The 23,640-nt window shown below is 43.8% G+C and overlaps 1 protein-coding gene across 1 annotated transcript; it reads right to left on the bottom strand.

The window, feature by feature from the left end:
* Positions 1-259: 259 nt before the first annotated feature.
* On the bottom strand, positions 260-1,298 carry LOC141271110 (heat shock protein 30C-like). The gene has a single exon (XM_073681214.1). The coding sequence runs from the start codon at positions 1,031-1,033 to the stop codon at positions 404-406; it is 630 nt and encodes a 209-aa protein (XP_073537315.1). The 5' UTR covers positions 1,034-1,298; the 3' UTR covers positions 260-403.
* Positions 1,299-23,640: the final 22,342 nt, after the last annotated feature.

Raw genomic sequence — 23,640 nt, 5'->3', positions numbered from 1 at the left:
ATAATGATAAGCTGTGCACACTGATCTCCTATCCATTATAAACTGTAAAATAGCCGCTGCTTTCCTTGTCCTTATCTTTTATAGTGCCTGTGATAGCCCCACTATTGTCTGCACTAGACCAATGGATGTGATAGCTGAAAGATTTTATAGGATAGATGAATTTTTATAGTTGCTGGTGTCAACTGCAAACCCTGAATCTCATAAAATATAACATATATTCCTTTTATTAATCCATATAATAAAAAAAAGAAAACTGAAAAATGTTTAACATTTTATTGGACAGAAAAAAAACAATAAATTGTAAAATAATCCATTATATTTTTCCACAAACATTTCATTACTATTTGCAGACATTGATAGAAAGACATATCAGACACAGAATAGGATAACTGTCCATATGGAGTCAGGAAGAACCCGGTCCTTCCTCTCCCTCTGGGTTACTGCTCTGGATCTCCGGGGGGCTCAGTTGTCCATCTCCGGGGCTCTGGGTGATAGGAATAGATCTTTCTTCAGTAGTCGGCAGTGCCAGTCTAGGAGCCAGAAAGTGGAGCCGGCCATTGTTGGACAGGGAGCACACAACGTCCTTAGGGCTGACGTCCTGCGGGAGCTCCGCTTCTCTCTTCCACTCTTTGTACTCATGGAAATAGCCGCCATTCTCCGTCTCCTTTTTCTTGTCATGCTTTCCTGATACAATGAGTCTCCTGCCTTCTGTTCTCACTGTCAGCTCCTCAGGAGAAAAGCCACTGACATCCAGGATGAGCTCAAAGTTTTCCTTCCCCTCTTTGCCTGTGGTGGAAGAGTTCTTGTCAGAGGCTGCGGAGCTTCTGCTCAGATCGGCTCTCCGTCCCATGCCCTGCGCCAGGAGGTGGTGAGCCTGGTGGACACACTGCATTCTCCTCTCCATGTCCTTCTTCATCATGTCATCCTCCAGGAGGCCAAGCATGAGCTGTGCAGCCGGCCAGAGAGTGAGGGCCGGCTCCCGGCAGACACACAGAGGGCTGTATGAGGACCGCAGAACGCTGAGAGGAAACATCTTTGGCTGATTTTGCTGAAGCTTCTTGTCTCGGTTGAGTTGGAGGCAATGTGTCAGCTGCTGCTTTCTTGCTGCTCAGTACTGCAGGCAGTTCTACCTCAGCTTCTTATATATTCACTGCTGAGACTTCTGGTGTCTTCCTGACACTTCCATGTGCTCTCTGTATATGGAGTGTAAGGGAGGGCCCTGTGTACAAACACTGATCATCCATGAGGGGAGGGAAGAGGCGGTGCAGCAGCTTCCAGCATGGACTGGAAAAGTGACGTGACAGGAGGGCGGGAGAGAAGAGTGACTGCTGGAGATTACTAGAGGGTTGTCGCTTGTGCTGTTATGTCACTTATGTTCATATATCCATATACAATCACAACAGCTCCAAGCCTGCCAGATATACATTCTGAAGATATAACTATTATTCCTCTTCTGTACAAAACTTATACAATATATTGTGATTTTCATAACTATTATTACAGGGCCCACCCATAGAATTGATTTTCGGGAGCCCACTATACAGCAACATGAACATATTACCTGTTTATTTTTAGGCTTTATGTGCATTAATGCATGCATGTTACCAAACAACATATAGTGAAGAAAAGAGAACTGTTTTGTGCACTCACTATATAAAAGTGAGATATTATTTAAAATACTTGACATTTCTCACATTTGTCATCGGCAAAGGTTTTATTCTGAAGCAGAGGCGTAAGGGGTTTGGTTCAGGGGAGACGAAACTTCTGAGTGGACCCCTAACTCAAGGGCTCATACTCATCTGCGAGAAAAACGGACGAGTGCAATCCGATAAAAAATCGGATTGCACTCTGACCAATGTTATTTAATGGGTTACATCTCATCTGCGGACCATCTGTATGTCATCCGATTTTTACTGATACATTACCATTTTGTAGCATAGAGCACTGTAAATGGTTTTGTAAATAATTATAGAATAGTTGCAGAGAAAAAAAACACATTGCATGCGGATGTCATACGGATGCTAAGTGTGAAAAATCGCATAGCAATCACATGGCACTCTTCCGTTTTTCAGTCCAGAAATCGGACTGTTTTTTTTTGTCACATATGGGTATGAGCCCTAATAGTGGATGTAGGAGAACCTCAGCAGATGACCGCACTGTTACTAAAAAAAATCTCCAAAGACCAACACTGATATTACTGCCATATGGTGACATATAGTGGTAGATACCAGTGCTGGAGAACATGTAAGAGATTACAGTACAGTTACAGATAGTGACTTACAGCTGACATTCTTTTACATGGCATTAATTTTATGGGCTATGGTACAGTTTTATAGTTTTTACAAGTTTACAGTTTTAAGGTTTTTACAATTTTTATTTCCTTTTTGTGTCCCCTAATTGTCCACATACAGTGATTTGTTTCTTACAATTTGCACCATATTGTAATTCTGACCAACCTCTTATAGTAATGTCCCCATCTTGTAGTAGTTTCCTCATCTTGTGGTAATGTCCCCATCCTTGTCTGCATCTTGTAGTAATGTCCCCCATCCTGGTCCCCATCTTGTAGTAATGTGCTCATCCTGGTCCCCATCTTGTAGTAATGTGCCCATCCCGGTCCCCGTCTTGTAGTAATGTACTCATCTCAGTCCCCATCTTGTAGTAATGTGCCCATCCTGGTCCCCATCTTGTAGTAATGTGCCATCTTGGTCCCCATCTTGTAGTAATGTGCCCATCTCGGTCCACATCTTGTAGTAATGTGCCCATCTTGGTCCCCATCTTGTAGTAACGCACCCATCCTGGTCCCCATCTTGTAATAATGGCCCATGCTGGTCCCTAACTTGTAGAACATTCAACTGAAAAGAATCACTGACTTCGGTGGCCCTCAGGACCAGGCCGCAATCATTACGGGGGCTCCGGTGCCTGCGAGCCTCATTAAGCAGCGTTAGGGGCCGCATGCGGTCCTCGGGCCGCGTGTTTGAGACCCCTGATCTAAACTGTCCCCAGTGCGTTGTTAGTGATGCATTGTGCATTGCTAACATGTTATTTTCATTAAAAATGGTGCGTAATCATGTCCTAAAGGCACTTTATATAGTTATATCGTACCTGCTCGTTTAGTCATAGGGGTGTGCTTTATTTTCTTTCATTCATGGGTGTCACTGCCCACTCATTTTAATTGATAGTCCTGGAAGCGCCGACGTCACTCAAACCCATTGTAAAATCCCACGCTTGCAAAGTATGGATTGTGAAGCTGAGCTTGCGCAGTGTTGAGACTGGGCAACTGCGCTTGCACAGTGTGTGGCTTAGAGCTGCGCTTGCGCAGTGTCAAGTGGGGAGCCGCTGGTCACGGCGCAAGTGTGGGGAGCTGCTTGTCACGGTGCATGCGCGGCTTCTCGATCGACACTGCGCAAGCGCGGCTTTACGCTGCACAGGGCGCAAGTGCGGATCTAAGCTGCACTGCGCAAGCGCGGCTGCCTAATCTCAACACTGCTCAAGCGCGGCTTCACACTCCAAGCTCCACACTACGCAAGCATGGGATTTTACGGTTTCGAGTGAGGTAGGCGCTTCCAGGACAATCATTCAAATTGAGTGGACGGTGACGCCCATGACTGAATGAAAATTAAGCACACACCTATGACTAAAGAAGCAGGTACGATACAACTATATAAAGTACTTTTTGGACATGATTAGAGGGCCATTTTTAATGAAAATAACGTTAGTGATGCATCTTGCCATAGCTCCCAACCGTCCCATATTCTGCGGGACTGTCCCGTCACGGCTCAGCTGTTCTCCTGGGTACTATTCTATTGACCTCTCCGATGTCGTTCTGTAGCTCCTCCTCCTCAGGTTAGTGAATAAATTAAATTATACTACTCACCTCTTCTTTCTCCTGCGATGGCATCTATCCAGGACCCGGGAACTCAGTGTCTAGAGTCTGTAGCTTTAACCACTGAGCTACAGCTCTCAATGGTAGACATAGGAGGATTTAGTTATCTTGACTCTACAATGCAGGCAATGAATCCATGAGCAAATTATACATCTCCATAGAAATACATTGTGTATAACAATGTATTTTTATGGTGCCTGTATACTAAGCAGAAGAAAATTATTTTTTTGGTCCTATAAATAAAAGTAGTAAATTTATGTGCAATTACAAAAATGTTTTTTTTTTGTCTGTGAGCCCCTGGTCTTGAACGCACAGCTTAAAAACATTATTGACACAGACACCTAACCTACAGACCCACAAGCTGTAGTGATGTCATTGCTAGAATTCTGTCTACTTGATCTGTACTGCAGGAACTGACTAGGCTGATAGAAATACACTTCTGTGTATAATGAATGTATTTTTTATACATACATTGTACACAGCAGAATAAGAGATTTTTTCAGCCTATAAAATTGCTAAAAAATTATAAAGAACAACATTTGATAATGAAAAAAATATTGTCATTTTTTATGTGTTTTGGAAAAAATAATGAACATCACAAAACAGCAAATAACATGGACATATTTGGTGTCCCTGTAATCTTAACGACCAGCAGAACACAGCGATCAGATTATTTATGGGGATCGGTAAATGGCGTAAAAAATGTCATAATTGATAATTTTTCTCTATTAAACCAGTAATAAAACTGTAATGCTGAGGCCGTGTTCACACGTAGCGTAAATGCTGCGTTCTTTCTGCTTCTTTTTTTCTGCAGGTGTCCACGCCACATGACGCAATAACAATCTTCTATGACTATTGTGTGGTTGCTGCGTTTCTTTTATGTGTTTTCCCGCTTATTTGATGTGATTTTGGGGCAGATATGAAGCAGAGTTTTTAACGCTTTTTAATAGCACAGAAAAACTTTGATTCTGCACTTAAAAATGCAGCAGCGTTTTTTTCTTCATGCGTTTTTTTCAGAAGAAGCCTATAGAGAGAAATGCTCCAAAACCGCAGAGTAGTGATGAGCGATCGTGTAGTGTTAACCCTTTCGGCAAGCACGCTCGGGTGCTCGCAGAGTATTTTTGGCGTGCTGAGCATCTATGTTTGAGCCACAGCGGCTGCATGTGTCGCGGCGGTTAGACAGCTGTGACACATGCAGTCACGGCGGCACTAACATACATGTCGAGCAAGCCGAAAATACTCTGCGAGCACCTGAGCGTGCTCACCGAAAGGGTTAACAATACACACTAGCTCATCACTACCACAGAGTTCAGCAGCGTCTTCAGACGCTTCTATGTGGAGCCTAAAAAAATGCAGCTACTTCATTAAATGCAAAATCAAAGCTTTCCTGTACTATAAAAAGCACCTTTAAAAACGCGGCTTCACATCTGCACCAAAACACATCAAATGAAGAGGAGAAGATTGTTCATGTGCCAGGGGAGAAAGATAATGGTAAATGGGCATGGATTGGGGTATAGCCAGGGGCGTGGGCAAAATTTGCCTCGGCGCGCCACGCACGCCGCATAGTTTGTCCCTCTTTCTGTTCTTCAAAAGTTGGGAGGTATGATATTGCATCACTAAAACAATACACTGGAAACAGTTTAGATGCTTGAAATGACATGACAAGTTCCCTTTGCGCTTTCACCCAGTTCTATACAAAAGCAAAAGGAAGACAGTGGCATCTTGTGGCTGTCGGTTAGTACTGCAGCTCACAGGGAAAATAACACTTATTACCACAAGAAACCATATTTCACATTTTTACATTAAACTCATTGATGTCTTCAAGTGGATTGACCTATTTTACAAAAACCCAAGAGCTAATGTACTTGTCAATGGTCAAAACTTTCCTCATTTTAAATAAGGAAGGGTCACCGCCAGGGCTTCCCGCTATCGCCTCAATTGTTCGCATTAGCAGTTGAACTTCTGGCTCTATACATTAGACAGGATGTAGTGTATCATGGAGTAAGATCTGGAGAAAGGGAAAACAGAATTGGTTTATATGCTGACGATTTGATTCCCTACATGTCCAAAACTGACAACTCTTTCTAGAGTCATTCAAATGCTGGAAGAATTTACTCTGCTTTTAGGCCTATATATTAACTGGGACAAGTCGGTCGTTAGGCCAACATGGCATGTTCAGTGGCCGTCACTATACTTTAATTTACCAGTGGTTGATCATTTGAAATAACTTTGAATATACATCACCAAAACACACAACAAATCCCATGAAAATATACATACCTTTCTAGAGTATGTTGCTGCAAAATGCAAAGTCTAGAGTACATTACCTTTGTCAGTTTCTGGGTGCTTAATCTTAATTAAAATGATATTACAACCAAAAGGTTAGTACGTGATGGAACATTCGTCAGGACCTATCCCCAAATCATTTTTCACCATTTTACAGTCATATTACATTATTAGTTTGGGGCAACTCCAGACAAAAAATTAATGTTGATATTTTACAAAGACCTAAAACACAGGAAGGAATGGCACTACCAGATTTTTATTTTCATTATTTGGCTGGCCAGTTGCAATATCTCAAATTCTGGATGGCTTTATTTTCCCCATGAAAACCCAAGTACTATTTGGCAAACTAACTCCAAACCGTTTCATTTTGACCAATACTTGAACACCCAGTCCTTTTCTTTCACATACTTCTTTTATTTCAAAAGCTATCGATCCAAGTATGGCATGCAGCCAAGATCTTAGGTTGTCATAAGGGCCTATTATCTATGGTTCCATTATGGGGTAACCCCATGTTTCATCATCTACAGTATCTGTATTAGAAGATGCAAAATTTTGGAAATATTTTAATGTTACCTCCCCAAGTGACGTCTATCTAAAAACTGCCATTAAATAATTTTCCCAATTACAAGAAGAACATAATATCCTTAGAACTTTCTTCTATACATATTTGCAACTTTGACACACTTTACATAGTCAATTCTCTATAACCGGTAGCCCTATCTCAAACTCTCTTACCATAGGTATTCTCATGACCCAAGGACCTAAAGGGCTGAACTCAGTGTTATACACACACTTGCTAATCATGAAGGTATCTTCAAAACAACTTTTTGTCGAAGAAAGGTAGAGAACTAGTATTCCACATATAACTATTGAAGGTTGGGACGAGGCGCTGAAGTCTCCACTTCATCTATCTCCTGCAATCAATAACAAAATGATACAATTATACATCTTACATCAATCTTATTTATCCCCTAAAAGGCTTCAGAAAATGGGTAGACAGAACCACTCTAATTGTCATCGGTGTGGAATGTCTGGTGCGGATTTTTGGCACATGGCATGAGAATGCCCTCACATCTGTTTGTTCTGGGAAAAGGTGTTGGAATTACTGTAAGATATTTTGGGAATACCCATCACACACACACTACAGGTCTGTTTATTGGGTATCTTAGAAGCGTCCTTATGGACCCATCATTATCGTATCTTACTAAGGGAAACTCTCTTCCTGGCCAGGAAGGTGATAGCCCTCAGGTGGATGGTGAATAATACCCCTTCCTTTTCTCAATGGAAGAATTTAATGGGAACCTGTCACCAGTTTTTTCAGATATAACCTACCGCCACCACCTTTTAGCTCCATGTAACAGCATTCTATAATGCTGTACATACAGTGGGGAAAATAAGTATTTGATACACTGCCGATTTTCCAAGTTTTCCCACCTACAAAGAATGGAGAGATCTGTCATTTTTATCGCAGGTACACTTCAACTGTGAGACACAAAATCTTAAAAAATACAGAAAATCAAATTGTATGATTTTTACATAATTAATTTGCATTTTAGTACATGAAAAAAGTATTTGATATATTAGAAACACAGAACTAAATATTTGGTACAGAAACCTTTGTTTGCAATTACAGAGGTCAGACGCTTCCAGTAGTTCTTCACCAAGTTTGCACACACTGCAGCAGGGATTTTGGCCCACTCCTCCATATAGATCTTCTCCAGATCTTTCAGGTTTCGGGGCTGTCACTGGGCAACATTGAGTTTCAGCTCACTCCAAAGATTTTATATTGGGTTCAGGTCTGGAGTCTGGCTAGGCCACTCCAGAACCTTGAAATGCTTCTTACGGAGCCACTTCTTAGTTGACTTGGCTGAATGTTTTAGGTCATTGTCATGCTGGAAGACCCAGCCATGACCCATCTTCAATGCTCTTACTGAGCAAAGGAGTTTGTTGGCCAAAATCTCACAATACATGACCCCATACATACTCCCTTCAATACGGTGCAGTCGTCCTGTCCCCTTTGCAGAAAAGAACCCCCAGAGTATGATGTTTCCCTCACCATGCTTCACAGGTGGGATGGTGTTTTTGGGGTTGTATTCAACCTTCGTCTTCCTCCAAACACAGCGAATGGAGTTGATACCAAAAAGTTCTATTTTGGTCTCATCTGACCACATGACCTTCTACCATGCCTCCTCTGAATTATCCAGATGGTCATTGGGGAACTTCAAACAGACCTGGACATGTGCTGGTGTGAGTAGGGGGACTTTGCGTGCACTGTAGGATTATAATCCATGACAGCGTAGTGGTCATTACTAACGGTAATGTTTGAGACTGGTCCCAGCTCTCTTCAGGTCATTGACCAGGTCCTCCCGTGTACTTCTGGGCTTATTCCGGACCTTTCTCACTCAGAATCATCCTTACCCCACGAGGTGAGATCTTGCATGGAGCCCCAGACTGAGGAAGATTGACAGTCATTTTGTGTTTCTTCCATTTTCTAATAATTGTGCCAACAGTTGCTGCCTTCTCACCAAGCTGCTTGCCTATTGCCCTGTAGCCCATACAAGCCTTGTGCAGGTCTACAATTTTATCCCTGGTGTCCTTAGACAGCTCTTTGGTCTTGGCCATGGTGGAGAGGTTGGAGTGTGATTGATTGAGTGTGTGATCAGTTGTCTTTTATACAGGTAATGAGTCCAAACAGATGCAATTAATACAGGTAATGAGTGCAGAGTAGGAGGGCTTCTTAAAGAAAAACTAACAGGTCTGTGAGAGCCAGAATTTTTGCTGATTGGTAGGTGATCAAATACTTAATTCATGCAATAAAATGCAATTTAATTATTTAAAAAGCATACAATGCGATTTTTTGGTTTTTAGTTTATGTCTCTCACAGTTGAAGCGTACCTACGATAAAAATTACAAGACCTCTCCATTCTTTGTAGGTGGGAAAACTTGCAAAATCGGCAGTGTATCAAATACTTATTTTCCCCATTGTATGACACCAATTCGCCTTGCAAGGCAAAAAAAGACCTTTTAAAATACTCACCTATGGGGCGTTCTGGTCCGATGGATGGGCGTAGCTGTTCTTGGTCTGGTGCCTCCTCTCTTCTTGCAATGCCGTCTTCCTTCTGTGCTTTGTGTGGATTATGCATCCTTCGTCATCCACACAGTGTCTCCCTCTTTGCGCTTCCGCGCAGTCGCACTTCTCTCTACCTTGCCGAGGGCAGAGCAAAGTACTGTTCTGCACATGCACCAGGAAAAGTCAAAAGCCGGAGCATGCGCATTACAGTACTTTGCTCTGCCCTTAGCAGGGCAGAGAGAAGTGCAATTGCCCGGAAGCGTGAATGGGGCCACTGTGTGGATGACGAAGGACGCATAATCCACACAAAACACAGAAGGAGGACGGTATCGCAAGAAAATAGGCTCCGGACCAAGAACAGTGACGCCCATCGGACCAGACCGCCCTGTAAGTGAGTATTTTAAAAAGTTTTTTTTTTGCCTTGCATGGCAAATTGGAGTCATATGTGCTGCATTATAGAATGCTGTTACATGGGGCTGAAAGGTGGTGACCGTAGCTTATATTGAAAGAAAATGGTGACAGTTTCCCTTTAGTTAATATGACAATTCCCTATGAAAGTTTGGTATACAAAAATAGAGGGTGTCCTCAAAAATTTACTAAAGTGTGGGACGGCTGGTGTGCACCTCCTAGGACCTCGTCTTGTAACACCCTCAGGTAGCACCTGCCTTCTGACCTTGGTAGAGTGATCTGAACCGATATGTTTCCAAAGTTCTGATCCCTGATGATGGAGAGAAGTTTGATCCCAAGCTGGGGTATATGTATACTACAATATTGATTTTGTAATTGTATAGTTATTTCTATTGAATACAGGTGTCCTGTATATGTTGACTTTACAAGAATGTGCACCATGAATTCATAATGTATCTTTCTGTATTTGATTTGTTGTATATTTTTGAGCTGATAGTTCAATAAAACGAGTTTAACATCTTACCAACCGCTGTAACGCATTTTCATGGCGGCAGTTAAGGGTACTTAACTATAAAAGCATTATTTATTACTAACTATTAAAATATCAAAAAAACAAAACACACCAGGCCTATGAGTTTCAAGCACTAGGGATCTTAATCTTATAATTACGTTTTTTTCCCTTTTTATATTAATAGTTACTAATAAATAGTGTTTTTATGGTCCTTTCTATTACGGTTGCTGGATGTCTACCTGACTTCTTCCCAGTGCACAAAGCAAGGTCCACAAAGGCATGGTTGGGAGTGATTGGTGTGGATACTTGACAGGCCCGCACAGAGCCCTGACTTCAGCCCATGATCACCTTTGAAATGAATCAATATAGAATCCAGGCCTTATGATCTAACATCAATGTCTGACTCCACAAATGCTCATCTGGATGAACAGGGATAAAGTCTCATAAACATGCTCAAAAATCTTGTAGAAAACCTTCCCAGGAGAGTGGAGGCTGTTATTGCTGCAAAGGGGAACCAACTTTATATAAATACCTATGAATTCTGAAAGGGATATCATAAAACCTCCTGTAGGTGTAAAGTGTAGGTGTCTACACTTTGCACACCTAGGTTTCACGATTCCACCTATCAGTGTGTCTGGACGCAGAAAATCCAAGTAAAGGGAGAACTGGAAAGACACCAAGCGCAAAAATAGGGTCTTATCTGGGTAACAATATTGAGAGAATAATTTGATAGTGCTCACCTGGTCGGGTTGTGTGCACACAACCACTAATAACGCTTAGGCTGCTGCAGACCCGCGAGGGGATGAAAATGCAGGTATTTGACAAACAAATGGGTTAATTCTGCGCTGCCATGTAGAAAGTATGAGGGATGCCAATCCGAGTGTAAGTGGTTTATTTAGTCAATGCGTTTCGAAGTGTACAAACTTCTTCCTCAGGACCACCACGATAGGCTACCGTGGTTGTCCTGAGGAAGACATTTGTACACTTGGAAACGCATTGACTAAATAAACCACTTACACTGGGATTGGCATCCCTCATACTTTCTACATGGCAGCGCAGAATTAACCCATTTGTTTGTCCATTACCTGGATGCAGTAAATGACAGTTCTGCTGTTTTCTGATGTTTTAACTGGACATTATTATCGATGTTGCGCACTTTAACAGCTGACGAGAAGAAAGATTGGAAGAGTTGTCTGTCAAAAGTGGTACATGCCTATAACAGTCCAAAGAGCGAGGCAACTGGTTACTCACCTTTCTTCCTATTGTATGACCGATCACCAAGACTGCCATCATGTTCAATACTCTGGAGTACATTCAGAAATGGAAGGAACGGATGATAGAGGCATACAACATAGCATCCAAAGTGGTTACGCAAGGGCAGAGCAAGAGTAAGGAGTACTATGATCGAAAATGTTATGGAGCAGAATTGACACCGGGAAGTCTGGTGCTAGTCAAGAACGTATGTGAAAAAGGTGGTCCAGGAAAATGTCGTTCGTACTGGGAAGACAAGGTGTATGTGGTCGTAAGGAGGAAAGCCGATGACAGTCCAGTGTATGAAATCCGACTGGAAACAGGGGACAAGAAAACCAGAATAGTCCATCGGAATTTACTACTACTACCCTGTGATTATCTCTCACCACAACAAGACTTCCCAGAAGTAGACCGACATTGACCGAGATCGACTAAGGGACCATCACAGACTGAAGCTCCGGAGGTGGATAGTGAACTTGAGAGTTCCAATGAAGACGAGCGCACTGTTGTATTACTCGGACCGGCAAGGAGAGTGTACCATCCTCAGGAGAGTGAACTAAGTCCCGGGGCTCCAGAGTTTGTACCAAGGAGTACAGATGAAGTCCAATTCAGTTCTGATGATCGAACATCGGTCACTGAAGTGACCGATCGACACTCAGGAGGAGCGGAATTACCAGACCTTGCTGAAACAGGCGATTAAGGAGAAGTACAGAAACTTACAGAGACAGTTCCAAGAGCATCTGAGGAACTACGAGAAATGGGTGCAGCGGAAGAAACTCCTGCAACCAAAGAACCTGTAGTATCTGAGGAACAATCCACCAGGAAGATGTTGACTCGAGAAATGAGGCCAGTGATGCTGACATATGAGACACTTGGTGAACCAAGTCAAGTGCCAAGGACTGTCGATTAGAAAAAGGAATCTCTGCATGCGGACTAGGTAAGCCCACTTGAGTGGTATTCACCAGCGAGAGGCAGTATGGAAGATGTTGCCTGGTGGAAAGACTTGTTTTCATACTTTTATTTTCCTTAAAAGACTTTGTAGAAATAAAGAACTGTTAAGGCCTAGTGAGAGAGAGCTGGTTGAAGACGTACGAAAAGCTCCAGCTGAAGACATGCTGATTGTTTTACTTGTTTATTTCTTACAGGAGTCCTACAAGCAAAAGGTGATAAGAATAGGTTGTTATTATTGTTTATGCCAATTTGTATATAAAGTTACAAAACTCTTACCACTGTCTCAGAATTGGTCAGATCGACCAATTAAAGGTAATGTCGAGGACGATATTCAAAAAGGAAGGAAGAGTGTGACAGGCAGAAGTACTGCTGCTGCTTCAAAAGCATCCAGTGACTAGAAGAGTTAACACAATCACAGGAGACAGGAAGTGGTTTGCTTCAGAAGCATCCAGCAACTAGAGGGGTTAACACAGTCACAGAAGACTCTGGAGTGGTTAGCTGAGCCCCAGGGGGATTGAGGGGAAGTTGTTTACTGTTCTGGCAGCAGCCCAAGAGATGAGTGCTGTGTGATCTTTATCTCACAGAAGTTCAGGCAAGTGAACCATAGTGGAACAGGATTCCAGTAAAGAGTGAAGCTGGGCAAAGGTCATAAACCTCTTGTACTGCTAGGTGAGAAAGTCTATCATCGGGCAGGAAGATAAGGACTAAAAGGAATTGTGTCACAGGGATCATCTCCCTCAGCAATCCCCCCCCCTCCTCCATCTCACTGTGCTATAAGGAATGCTGTGTACTACTGTGCCTTTGTGAAGAAGCTGTTTGATGTTGAATAAGGGAAAGCCTGTTGCTGTAAAAGGACTTGATTTGTACGGGCCGTTCTCCTACAATAAATTCTACTGTTCACCTGTTTATGAGGACTCTGTCAAGTGTGTCTGTGCCAGCAAGTGAACACATCTTATGCCTGGGAAAGCTGCAATGTAACGGTTTCCCCAGAATTCCACGAATTCATGAGACCTGTCTCGCCTCTATCTAAACCTAGCGGCGTGCACGTAACAGGTGTGTAGTTATACTAGGGTACTGCCCTTGTAAGGGTGGGAGCCATTGCAAGGGGCACGACAGGGGATTTAGCACACTTTCCACACCCCCAAGCGACTGAATCATTTCTCTACGCTGAATCTCCATGACAACAAATGGTTGAGATTGATCCATTTTTTAATGTGCACTGTTGTGTTGAGCACCTTTGTTTGATCTTTATTATATTGCTCATGTATAGATTATTCTGTAGACTGGAGTACATTTCGTTGTTATAGAACCCTAAAAAAAAAAAAACTTGATGAAAACTTTATCCTCATTATATTGCTCATTTGTAGACTATTCTGTAGTCTTGAGTACATTTCGGTAGTATATAACCCTAAAAAAACTTGTAAAAAATGTATTGATATTATGTTGCTCACCCATAGAGTATTACGTGCTCTTGGGTATATTTCAGTGGTAAGTAATCCCCCCCAAAAATTGTTCCAAAATGTATCGATATTGTATTGCTCACCCATAGACTATTTTGTGGTCTGGAGTACATATCCTTGGTATAGAAGCCTCAAAAAACTTGTTCAAAATGTATCGGTATTATATTGCTTATCCATAGACTTTTACATCTTCTTAGGTAGATTTTGGTGGTATATAAGCCTCAAAAAACTTGGGTCAAAATTTTATTGGTATTATATTGCTCCCCCATAGAGTATTCCGTGGCCTTGAGTACATTTCGTTGGTATATAACCCTCAAAAGTGCATAGCCTTTATGAGTCTAAGAGTACCACTACATGATAATTTGAACAGAATGTGTATGAGGCCCTCCTTTATGTCTAATACAGGGTGTATCCGAGTCCTTCTGAGTCGCTAATTTTTGGCAGTTCTTGATTTCTTCATAAATGAAACTGAAATTTCCTATTTTTTAATAAAAAAACAATTTTGGTTTACTTACATTATATATTTGTTAAATCCTTTTTATATTTGGCCTTATATACAAGTCATTATACAGGAAAAAAAAATTAACATTTTTATTCCTGTAAAATGCAATTTCTTGTTGGTTTGGAATGTTTTTTGTCACTCCTTAAAGTGGAGTAAAAGTGCGACACCATTGTTCTCAGCAGTGATCAGGGAGTCAGATGCTTTCAGTGGTCTCCCCTCCCTATGCAATTTTTCCATCCATTTCAACATTTTCACTGCCCCCACCAGACTTCTTTGTAGGGTATGCCTGAAAACAGCTTGGCTTTCCCATTGACTCCCATTATACTTGTTACTTGTAACGAGCATTCGAGTATTAGGAATTGATCGGTTTGGGCAACGAGCCCCTGAGCATTTTAGTGCTCCCTCATCTCTAACACCAAAACTCCTGAAATTTTACAGATTTTACATAGTTTGTATACCAATTTGTATTCATCTGGGGCAAAGTGGTTGGGAGAAGTACTAGCGGACTATTTAACTAGGACTAAACTTCCAACTTTGGGCTAAGGTGATAAAGAGATTTTTTAGAATTACAGATTTCCCTGGAGGAGATACAACAAGCAGTAGGGGAAATAACAAATGATAATGCCCTTGGATTTGACAGCCTCCCAGTGGAAATCTTTAAAATATTTGAGGAGGAGCTTTTACCACACTATTTGGAAATGGTTAATGATGCATTTTCTGAGGGGACACTGCCAAGATGACTATATAAGTCTATAATAGAGGTCTTACCGAAGGAAGGGAAAGATAAGGAATTACCAGAATCATACAGGCCCATTTCACTACTAACATCTGATGTCAATATTCTGGCTAAAAAGGAGATAACCATTTAAATATATAATTTGATTTGTTTCACCAGTGTTTATTTACTCCTTGTTCCCATATGTGTCCCTTGGTGGTTTTGCTGCCTTCAGTCTGAATCTATAATGTGCACATTCCAATGAGAACTAGATAAGCCATTGCATGAGCAGGTGAGTCCGAACTTTTGACTGCAGTATCAGGGAGTGGCCACTACACAGTGAATGGAGCCGTGTATTGTGTTCTGTTCCATGTAATTACATCTGGTTACCGCTGGAGCAAATACTAGCTAATGTGTTGCTGGATATTGGACCCCCACCGGTCCAATATTGATGACCTATTCCAAAGATAGTGTCACCGGTTTACAGCAACAGAGAGGGCCCAGAAGACCGCAGTGTCTGATTTCATGTACTCCTGCACTGATTAGAAGCACTTTACCATCATATTAAATGGTGCAGGTTTCTGTTAGCAATGCAGGGGTTAAACTGTTCAGTTAAGACCCTTTGGGGCTATCCAGCTTTAATGGTCTCAGCTGTTCAGTATTGGCCACTCCCCTCTCCTATATATACGCCTCTGACAATCAGGATTGCCAGTGTTAGTCTTATACTTCATGGTTCAGGAGCTTAAAAGGTGTTTGTTGTTTGAGGAGGTGTTTGGTGTGTTGTTCTAAAGACTGTGACTTGCTGTTTTGTCTGTGTGCATATCCCCATCCTCTTCTATTTGTTTGTTTCCTTCTTTTACTTCCCGGTGTTCTTCTTTGTTGGTTGTGAGTACTATAAGGCAGCACTAGTCATCATAATGGGGAATACTCGCTTTGCTGCGACAATCAATGCACACGTGCAATGTCTTTCCGTTTTTAAACAATGCTCAGCAGTTTATTACTTCATAAACCACAGTTCATCTTAGTCCGCCACCGGCATGTTTACACACTTAACATCCGGGAGTCTCTCAAGTAGCAGACAGGCCCAAGTGGCCCAAGTAACAGCCTTCAGCAAGGTAATAAAATAGCAATGTCCATATTAATGTCCATATAACACAGGGTATTACCTTTGCCGGGTTTAGCTGTCTCAGTCCATTACTCCGCCACCACTGTGGCTTTGCGGCTTCCCAGATAGGGGTCTTCAGCTGTCGTTCCCTCAAAGGCCACTGACATCCACACAAGATCCAGGCTCTGCCTTTCAAGACTCTTCCTCAAGCCTCTGCCTTCCAAGGCCACTAGCATCCACACAGGATCCAGTCTTTGCCTTTCAGGCTGCCAGGCTTCACTCGGCCTCACTAGGCCTCTCACAAACGGTGTCCCACACACACGGAGCACAGGCCTCATGCCTCACACCGAACACACCTGTCTCCCATCAAGCAGGGTTTATATATGCAACCCGTGCGCACACACACACACACACACACACATACTGACAGGACCTTAACTGTGTGCATAAGGACCTGTGTGATGTCACGGTCATGTGACCAGTCAGTTAAAGGGGAAGGTACATGGTCAGGTAAAACACATCCTGGACCATTTACAGTAATGCTAGCAAGCTGCTGCATTACATATCCCCCCTCTGTTCAAACTAGTGGGGTTGAACACATAATATACACAATAACATTATAACCCCCAGCTCACATAGAGACCATGTACTTTACAATTGTGCTACTCAGCCCCTGGAACCTTAGTCAACGACATTAGCCCATTCCTTAGGGACCTACCATTTGTCACTGTCACTGACTTCGTCAGGTCATCTTTCCGGGTCGTAACCTTGTCAGGTCTCCCCCGCTCCCAGCGGTCAGTCATACAGCAGTGTGACTCACATGCCCTGGTATCTAAGGTCCGGTTCGACTCCGTACTGTCTCGTACTCTATTGGGTTGTTTGTATGGGCCTCTCAAACCTGAGTTACTGGAGGTCTCACTACCTCTAAACTCACGCCCACTACCCTCAGGACATCTTGAAAGGTCCCTAACCTCAGCTGTAGCTGTTCTGTTATTTAGGGGGCCCTTTCTCTGTCGGGTCTCACTATTTCTAGACGGCTTCCATCTTCTGCTGCTCAGATGATACTGTCTATCTACTCGCAGTCTAGCGAGATTTAATTGTTCTACCTCTTGCAGGTAGGTCACTCGGTACTCAATCAGCATGCGTATACAGTCATGGCCAAAAGTTTTGAGAATGACACCAAAATTATATTTTCACATGATCTGCTGGCCTCTGGTTTTTATTAGTGTTTGTCTGATGTTTATATCACATACAGAAATATAATTGCAATCATATTATGAGTACCAATAGGTTATATTGACAGTTAGAATGAGTTAATGCAGCAAGTCAATATTTGCAGTGTTGCCCCTTCTTCTTCAAGACCTCTGTAATTCTCCCTGGCATGCTCTCAATCAACTTTTGGACCAAATCCTGACTGATAGCAGTCCATTCTTGCATAATCAATGCTTGCATTTTGCCAGAATTTGTTGGTTTTTGTTTGTCCACCCGTCTCTTGATGATTGACCACAAGTTCTCAATGGGATTAAGATCTGGGGAGTTTCCAGGCCATGGACCCAAAATCGTTATGTTTTGTTCCATGAGCCATTTAGTTATCACCTTTGCTTTATGGCAAGGTGCTCCATCATGCTGAAAAAGGCATTGTTGGGCGCCAAATTGCTCTTGGACGGTTGGGAGAAGTTGCTCTTGGAGGACATTCTGGTACCATTCTTTATTCATGGCTGTGTTTTTAGGCAAGACTGTGAGTGAGCCGATTCCCTTGTCTGAGAAGCAACCCCACACATGAATGGTTTCAGGATGCTTTACAGTTGGCATGAGACAAGACTGGTGGTAGCGCTCACCTCTTCTTCTCCGAATAAGCTGTTTTCCAGATGTCCCAAACAATCGAAAAGGGGATTCATCAGAGAAAATGACTTTGCCCCAGTCCTCAGCAGTCCACTCCCTGTACCTTTTGCAGAATATCAGTCGGTCCCTGATGTTTTTTCTGGAGAGAAGTGGCTTCTTTGCTGCCCTCCTTGAAACCAGCCCTTGCTCAAAGAGTCTCCGCCTCACAGTGCGTGCAGAAGCACTCACACCAGCCTGCTGCCATTCCTGAGCAAGCTCGGCACTGCTGGTAGTCCGATCCCGCAGCTGAAACAGTTTTAAGATACGGTCCTGGCGCTTGCTGGTCTTTCTTGGGCGCCCTTGAGCCTTTTTGACAACAATGGAAGCTCTCTCCTTGAAGTTCTTGATGATTCGATAGATTGTTGACTGAGGTGCAATCTTTGTAGCTGTAGCTGCGATACTCTTCCCTGTTAGGCCATTTTTGTGCAGTGCAATGATGGCTGCACGTGTTTCTTTAGAGATAACCATGGTTAACTGAAGAGAAACAATGATACCAAGAACCAGCCTCCTTTTAAAGTGTCCAGTGATGTCATTCTTACTTAATCATGACTGATTGATCGCCAGCCCTGTCCTCATCAACACCCGCACCTGTGTTAATGGATCAATCACTAAAACGATGTTAGCTGCTCCTTTTAAGGCAGGACTGCAATGATGTTGAAATGTGTTTTGGGTGTTAAAGTTCATTTTCTGGGCAAATATTGACTATGCAAGTACAGTAATTGCTGTTAAGCTGATCACTCTTTGACATTCAGGAGTATATGCAAATTGCCATTACAAAAAATGAAGCAGTAAACTTTGGAAAAATTACTATTTGTCTCATTCTCAATACTTTTGGCCATGACTGTATATTCTAGGCTTTCTTCTGTTCCTACAGCGGAGAATGATACCATGCCGTCTTCGTCTGGTATCCAGTCCTGACGATCACGTGGACTGCTCACTTTCACCACACCAGACTTCTTGACCATCATCTGCATGGCTCGACCACTTCTCCCAATGAGCTTTCTCACCAGAACATGAGGCACCCGGATGACCTCTTCACGCATACTGTGAGCTTTCCTCATCAGCTCCAGTTGTCTAACGGCTTGTTCCGTCTTCAACCGGAGAAACCGCTTCGTGCGAATACATCGCCAATGCATATCTCTTAGGATCGCCACCCTCTTCACCGTGACTTCGGTCATGGACAGAACCACCAGCTGTTTAGCTTCGGAGGTCAAGTACACCTTACAGGCTCCCACAGCCTTCTTAAACTCTTCATGCACGGACTCACGGGTGCATTCTTCCCTCAAATCCTCGGGTACATCTACGAGGCACTTGTACCAAGACGTTTCGGTCTCACCAGTGGTTTCCAGATGATCAACCAGCTCAGGGTTCAGGGACAACTGACTTTCAGCTTCTTCCCCCTGTATGCTTACCCTGAGCTGACTCACAGCTACAAATTCACGAATTTTCGTCTTGCCCACTTCCACTTCATATTTATCTTCTGTTACTTGCTCTTAGCTCTCCTCAGGTCCACCTTCTCATGGTATTAGGGAGTGAGTACAACGTGTTTGCCCTTTTCCTTCTCCAAGGAGGCCTCGTTCACTGAGTGATACTTTGTCAGGCGACTTTTGAGCCCGGAAACCTCTTCCTCTAGTTCCGTCACTCGCCTCTCAGCGGCCCGTCTCTGAAGCGCTTCCTGCTTCAACTGCTCTTTTAACCGTAGAGTTCTCTCAGACCTCTCTTGCTTCAAATGGGCCTGAAGCAATTCCTTGAGCTCCCTGATCTCGGCTCTTACTTCCACCGAATCATCCAAGCTCGCATCACTCGAGGAGGTATCTGCTTCATACCTTCCCTCACCAGCGGCCAACTCCTGGCCCTGGTCTGTGGCTTCCCCGATGGACTCCTCCCTCTTTTTCCGCTCAGCTTCCATCTTGCTGACTGTTTCTTTAAGGCACGTCTCCGCCCTCTGGAGAATTTCACAGGACAGCTGTAGCTCCTTCACCTGAGCTTCCAGACCTAGGGTCTTTCCACGGAGATCATCATTCTCCTCACGGGTCTCTTGCAGAGTGGTCTCAACCACTTGGCGCACTTGCTCTGCATCCGCCTTATCCTCCTCTAGTTTTTCTTTTACCTTGGGGAGATCCTCATAATCTCTCTTAAGTTGTTGCAGTTCCATACCGAACTTTTCATCACACTCCTTCTTGGAGTCACACAGCTCCTGGTTGAACTGTTCGCGCAATCGTTCTATGTTTTGTTCACGCCCAGCAACTTCATGCTGCAGCGCCTCTTTGAGGGCAGACAGCTCTAACTGTACCAGGGAGAAGCGATCTTTCACCTCTCATAACTCATCTTCACACACCGCTTTGTCAATCTCTAATTGAAAAACCTCCTCCTTGATTTTGCGGCGGTCCTCCTTAATTCCGTAGAACATTTCCTTCCAATGGTTAATTTCCGCGTTGCTTCCCTCCATGTCTCGCTGCCAGTTCCTCATAACCTGGTATATTTTCTGCTGCTCAGACTCCAGGTTCAGCTGGTCTGAGGACACGTTCCCCCGGTTTTCACATAGCTGCTGCACGTCAATCTGACACTGCGGCCTGATAGGCTCCAGCTCTTGGTCATGACTGGCCGCCTCCCCTTTCAGGGCTGTCGGATCCTGATCCGTCAGTCTCAGTACCGTACCGGAGGTTGCTACTGGCAACGTCATCTCCTCTTCTACCTCTAAAGGAGGATCCACACTTGAAGCATAGGCACACAGTACTACATTCTCTTTATTTTCATTTTCAGGGAGTACTACCAGAGCAACCTTTTTGTGGCCCTTGCGCCGTCGACGACGAGAGGGGGACTCTCTCCCCTCGTCTAGCCCCTCCTGACTGAACTTACTTTTTACTTTCGTAGTGTCACCGTCAGCTACGGGGTCTGTGTCACTCCCCATGGTGTTGTGGACTAACAGGTCACCTCCCACTTTGACGTCACCCCCTTCTACTGGAGTTACCCTGTTATCAACGATCACATTGTCATTTTTAGGAGGTACCAACCCACAACCAGTAACAATTTTCAGTTTTCTACACTCCATCCACACTCTTGTGAAAATCCGCCCCTTTTTTAGACCCCGCCCCCTTTTTAACAACCACACCGGCAGGGTAATTTTTACACAAAAAATCAGCAGTAGTCTTAGGACTCAGTTCACAACATCTCTTACCACCTCCCCGGGCACTCTGGGACAACACTGGCGCCCCCGGAGAGTTCATTGAATGGTCCACTGCCGCCATTCCACATGGTGCCCACAGCTCCTGTGGTTCCTGCACCACGTCCAGTTTCATGTCCAGTACACGTTTCTCAAATACCTGCTCCGGTTTTAACAGGCACTTTAATCGCTCTAAACGCTCAATAGCTTCAGACTCAGTTGCGGCTCCTTTCACAGTCATTTTTATCTGCTCCTGCATTTCCTCAGGACACTATTCACACACCGCTCTCCTCGGAAAAATCTTCGTGAGCCCCGCCGAGCCACAGCAAACCAGGTTTGAGTGCGACGCCAATCTTCGCAACCCCACGAGTTGCAGCCAGATGCTTTAATCCACACTCGTCCTGTGCCGTTGCCCCTAGCAACCGGGCTGCAGCTGCCCCTAGCAACCGGGTTGTCATTGCCGCTAGCAACCGGGCTGCAGTTTGCCCGCATTCTCCACCATATGTAAGGCAGCACTAGTCATCATAATGGGGAATACTCGCTTTGCTGCGACAATCAATGCACACGTGCAATGTCTTTCCGTTTTTAAACAATGCTCAGCAGTTTATTACTTCATAAACCACAGTTCACACAGTTCATCTTAGTCCGCCACTGGCATGTTTACACACTTAACATCCGGGAGTCTCTCAAGTAGCAGACAGGCCCAAGTGGCCCAAGTAACAGCCTTCAGCAAGGTAATAAAATAGCAATGTCCATATTAATGTCCATATAACACAGGGTATTACCTTTGCCGGGTTTAGCTGTCTCAGTCAATTACTCCGCCACCACTGTGGCTTTGCGGCTTCCCAGGTAGGGGTCTCCAGCTGTCGTTCCCTCAAAGGCCACTGACATTCACACAAGATCCAGGCTCTGCCTTTCAGGACTCTTCCTCAAGCCTCTGCCTTCCAAGGCCACTAGCATCCACACAGGATCCAGTCTTTGCCTTTCAGGCTGCCAGGCTTCACTCGGCCTCACTAGGCCTCTCACAAACGGTGTCCCACACACACGGAGCACAGGCCTCATGCCTCACACCGAACACACCAGTCTCCCATCAAGCAGGGTTTATATATGCAACCCGTGCACACACACACACACACACACACACACACACACACACTGACAGGACCTTAACTGTGTGCATAAGGACCTGTGTGATGTCACGGTCATGTGACCAGTCAGTTAAAGGGGAAGGTACATGGTCAGGTAAAACACATCCTGGCCCATTTACAGTAATGCTAGCAAGCTGCTGCATTACAGTACATATTTGTATGATTGATAATTTAATTTATTCCTGCATGCCTTCCCTTGTAAGTCTGTGTTCTGTATTCTTATACACTACTACTCCCCACTTCCCTGGGCTGGGTGGGGCAGGGGACAGTTTAGGGCTGATCTATGAGCTCAGCAAGGTATGTAGCTCCGGCGTCTTCACCGTTAGAAGTAATCCAGGGAGCAGGGATATCCAGGGCGCCCCTAGCTTTAGGGATAGGGGAGGAGCTCCTAGCCCCAAGAAATCAGACAACAGAGCCGTAACAGATACATCATCAATTTGTGGGAGTCTTGTCAGCTAGTTATACCTTCATATTTCTAGGCGACTTATCCTTTAATATTCAGCGTGGCTCAGCACCATCTGTTAGAAAGCGGCTCACAACCCTCAGAAGGGAGAACATCTGATTTAAAATTACAAAATGTCTCATCTGTACTTGCTAGCGTTGGTTTATAACACGACATCAATGATAAGTCGTCCTGACATTACTGCAGCAGCGACATATGATACCTCACATATTGCCCAAAAAATATACTGTCATTCAGTGAGATTCTGTTTAGTCTAAGGTTATGCCATTTTTCACATCAGGAACATAGTCTACAAGAACTACGGCACACCCTCTCCAAGTCATGAAGACACTTTTTTTTGTCAGGACTCAACAAAAAGGAGTTATCCGAGACTTTGCTTATTTTCTGCTATGGTGCTAAAAACTTACTGCTAAGTAGTTACTAACTACCTGCCTGTTCTGCACAGCGCCAATCTTTGCCAGCTCTGTAACGGATCACTCCGGACGGCAATTCTGCTGCTTAATTTGACCTCACAGAGCAGCTCTTCCTCTTCTAGTCTGCTTTGTCGATGGGGTATCACTCCCTGCAGTTAGGCAGCGGGGAGCCAGCTGTCAGTCAGCATGACATTGACAGTGATGCCACATTGACAGTGCGTAAACAAAAACGCTGCTCTGTCGACAAGACATTACCGAAAGCCACAGAATCACTGGCAATAGTGGTCAGTGTCCGATCTGAGCCACCAGAGAGTGCAGTCAGGGAGAACAAACAGGTAGTTAGAAATTACCTTGCAGTAAGTACTTCGCCTCATAGCAAAAAATAAGCAAAGTCCCAGATAACCCTTTTAAAAAGAAGGTATATGATATA

Source organism: Phyllobates terribilis, unplaced genomic scaffold, assembly GCF_046119375.1.
Source record: "Phyllobates terribilis strain yellow unplaced genomic scaffold, ASM4611937v1 Scaffold_5__5_contigs__length_657084704, whole genome shotgun sequence".
NCBI lineage: Eukaryota > Metazoa > Chordata > Amphibia > Anura > Dendrobatidae > Phyllobates > Phyllobates terribilis.
The sequence above is the reverse complement of the archived record's forward strand: the minus strand, read 5'-3'. Positions and strand labels throughout refer to the sequence as shown.

Coding starts and splice junctions, on each gene's coding strand:
- LOC141271110 (XM_073681214.1), bottom strand. CDS start 1,033: ATGTTTCCTCTCAGCGTTCTGCGGTCCTCATACAGCCCTCTGTGTGTC.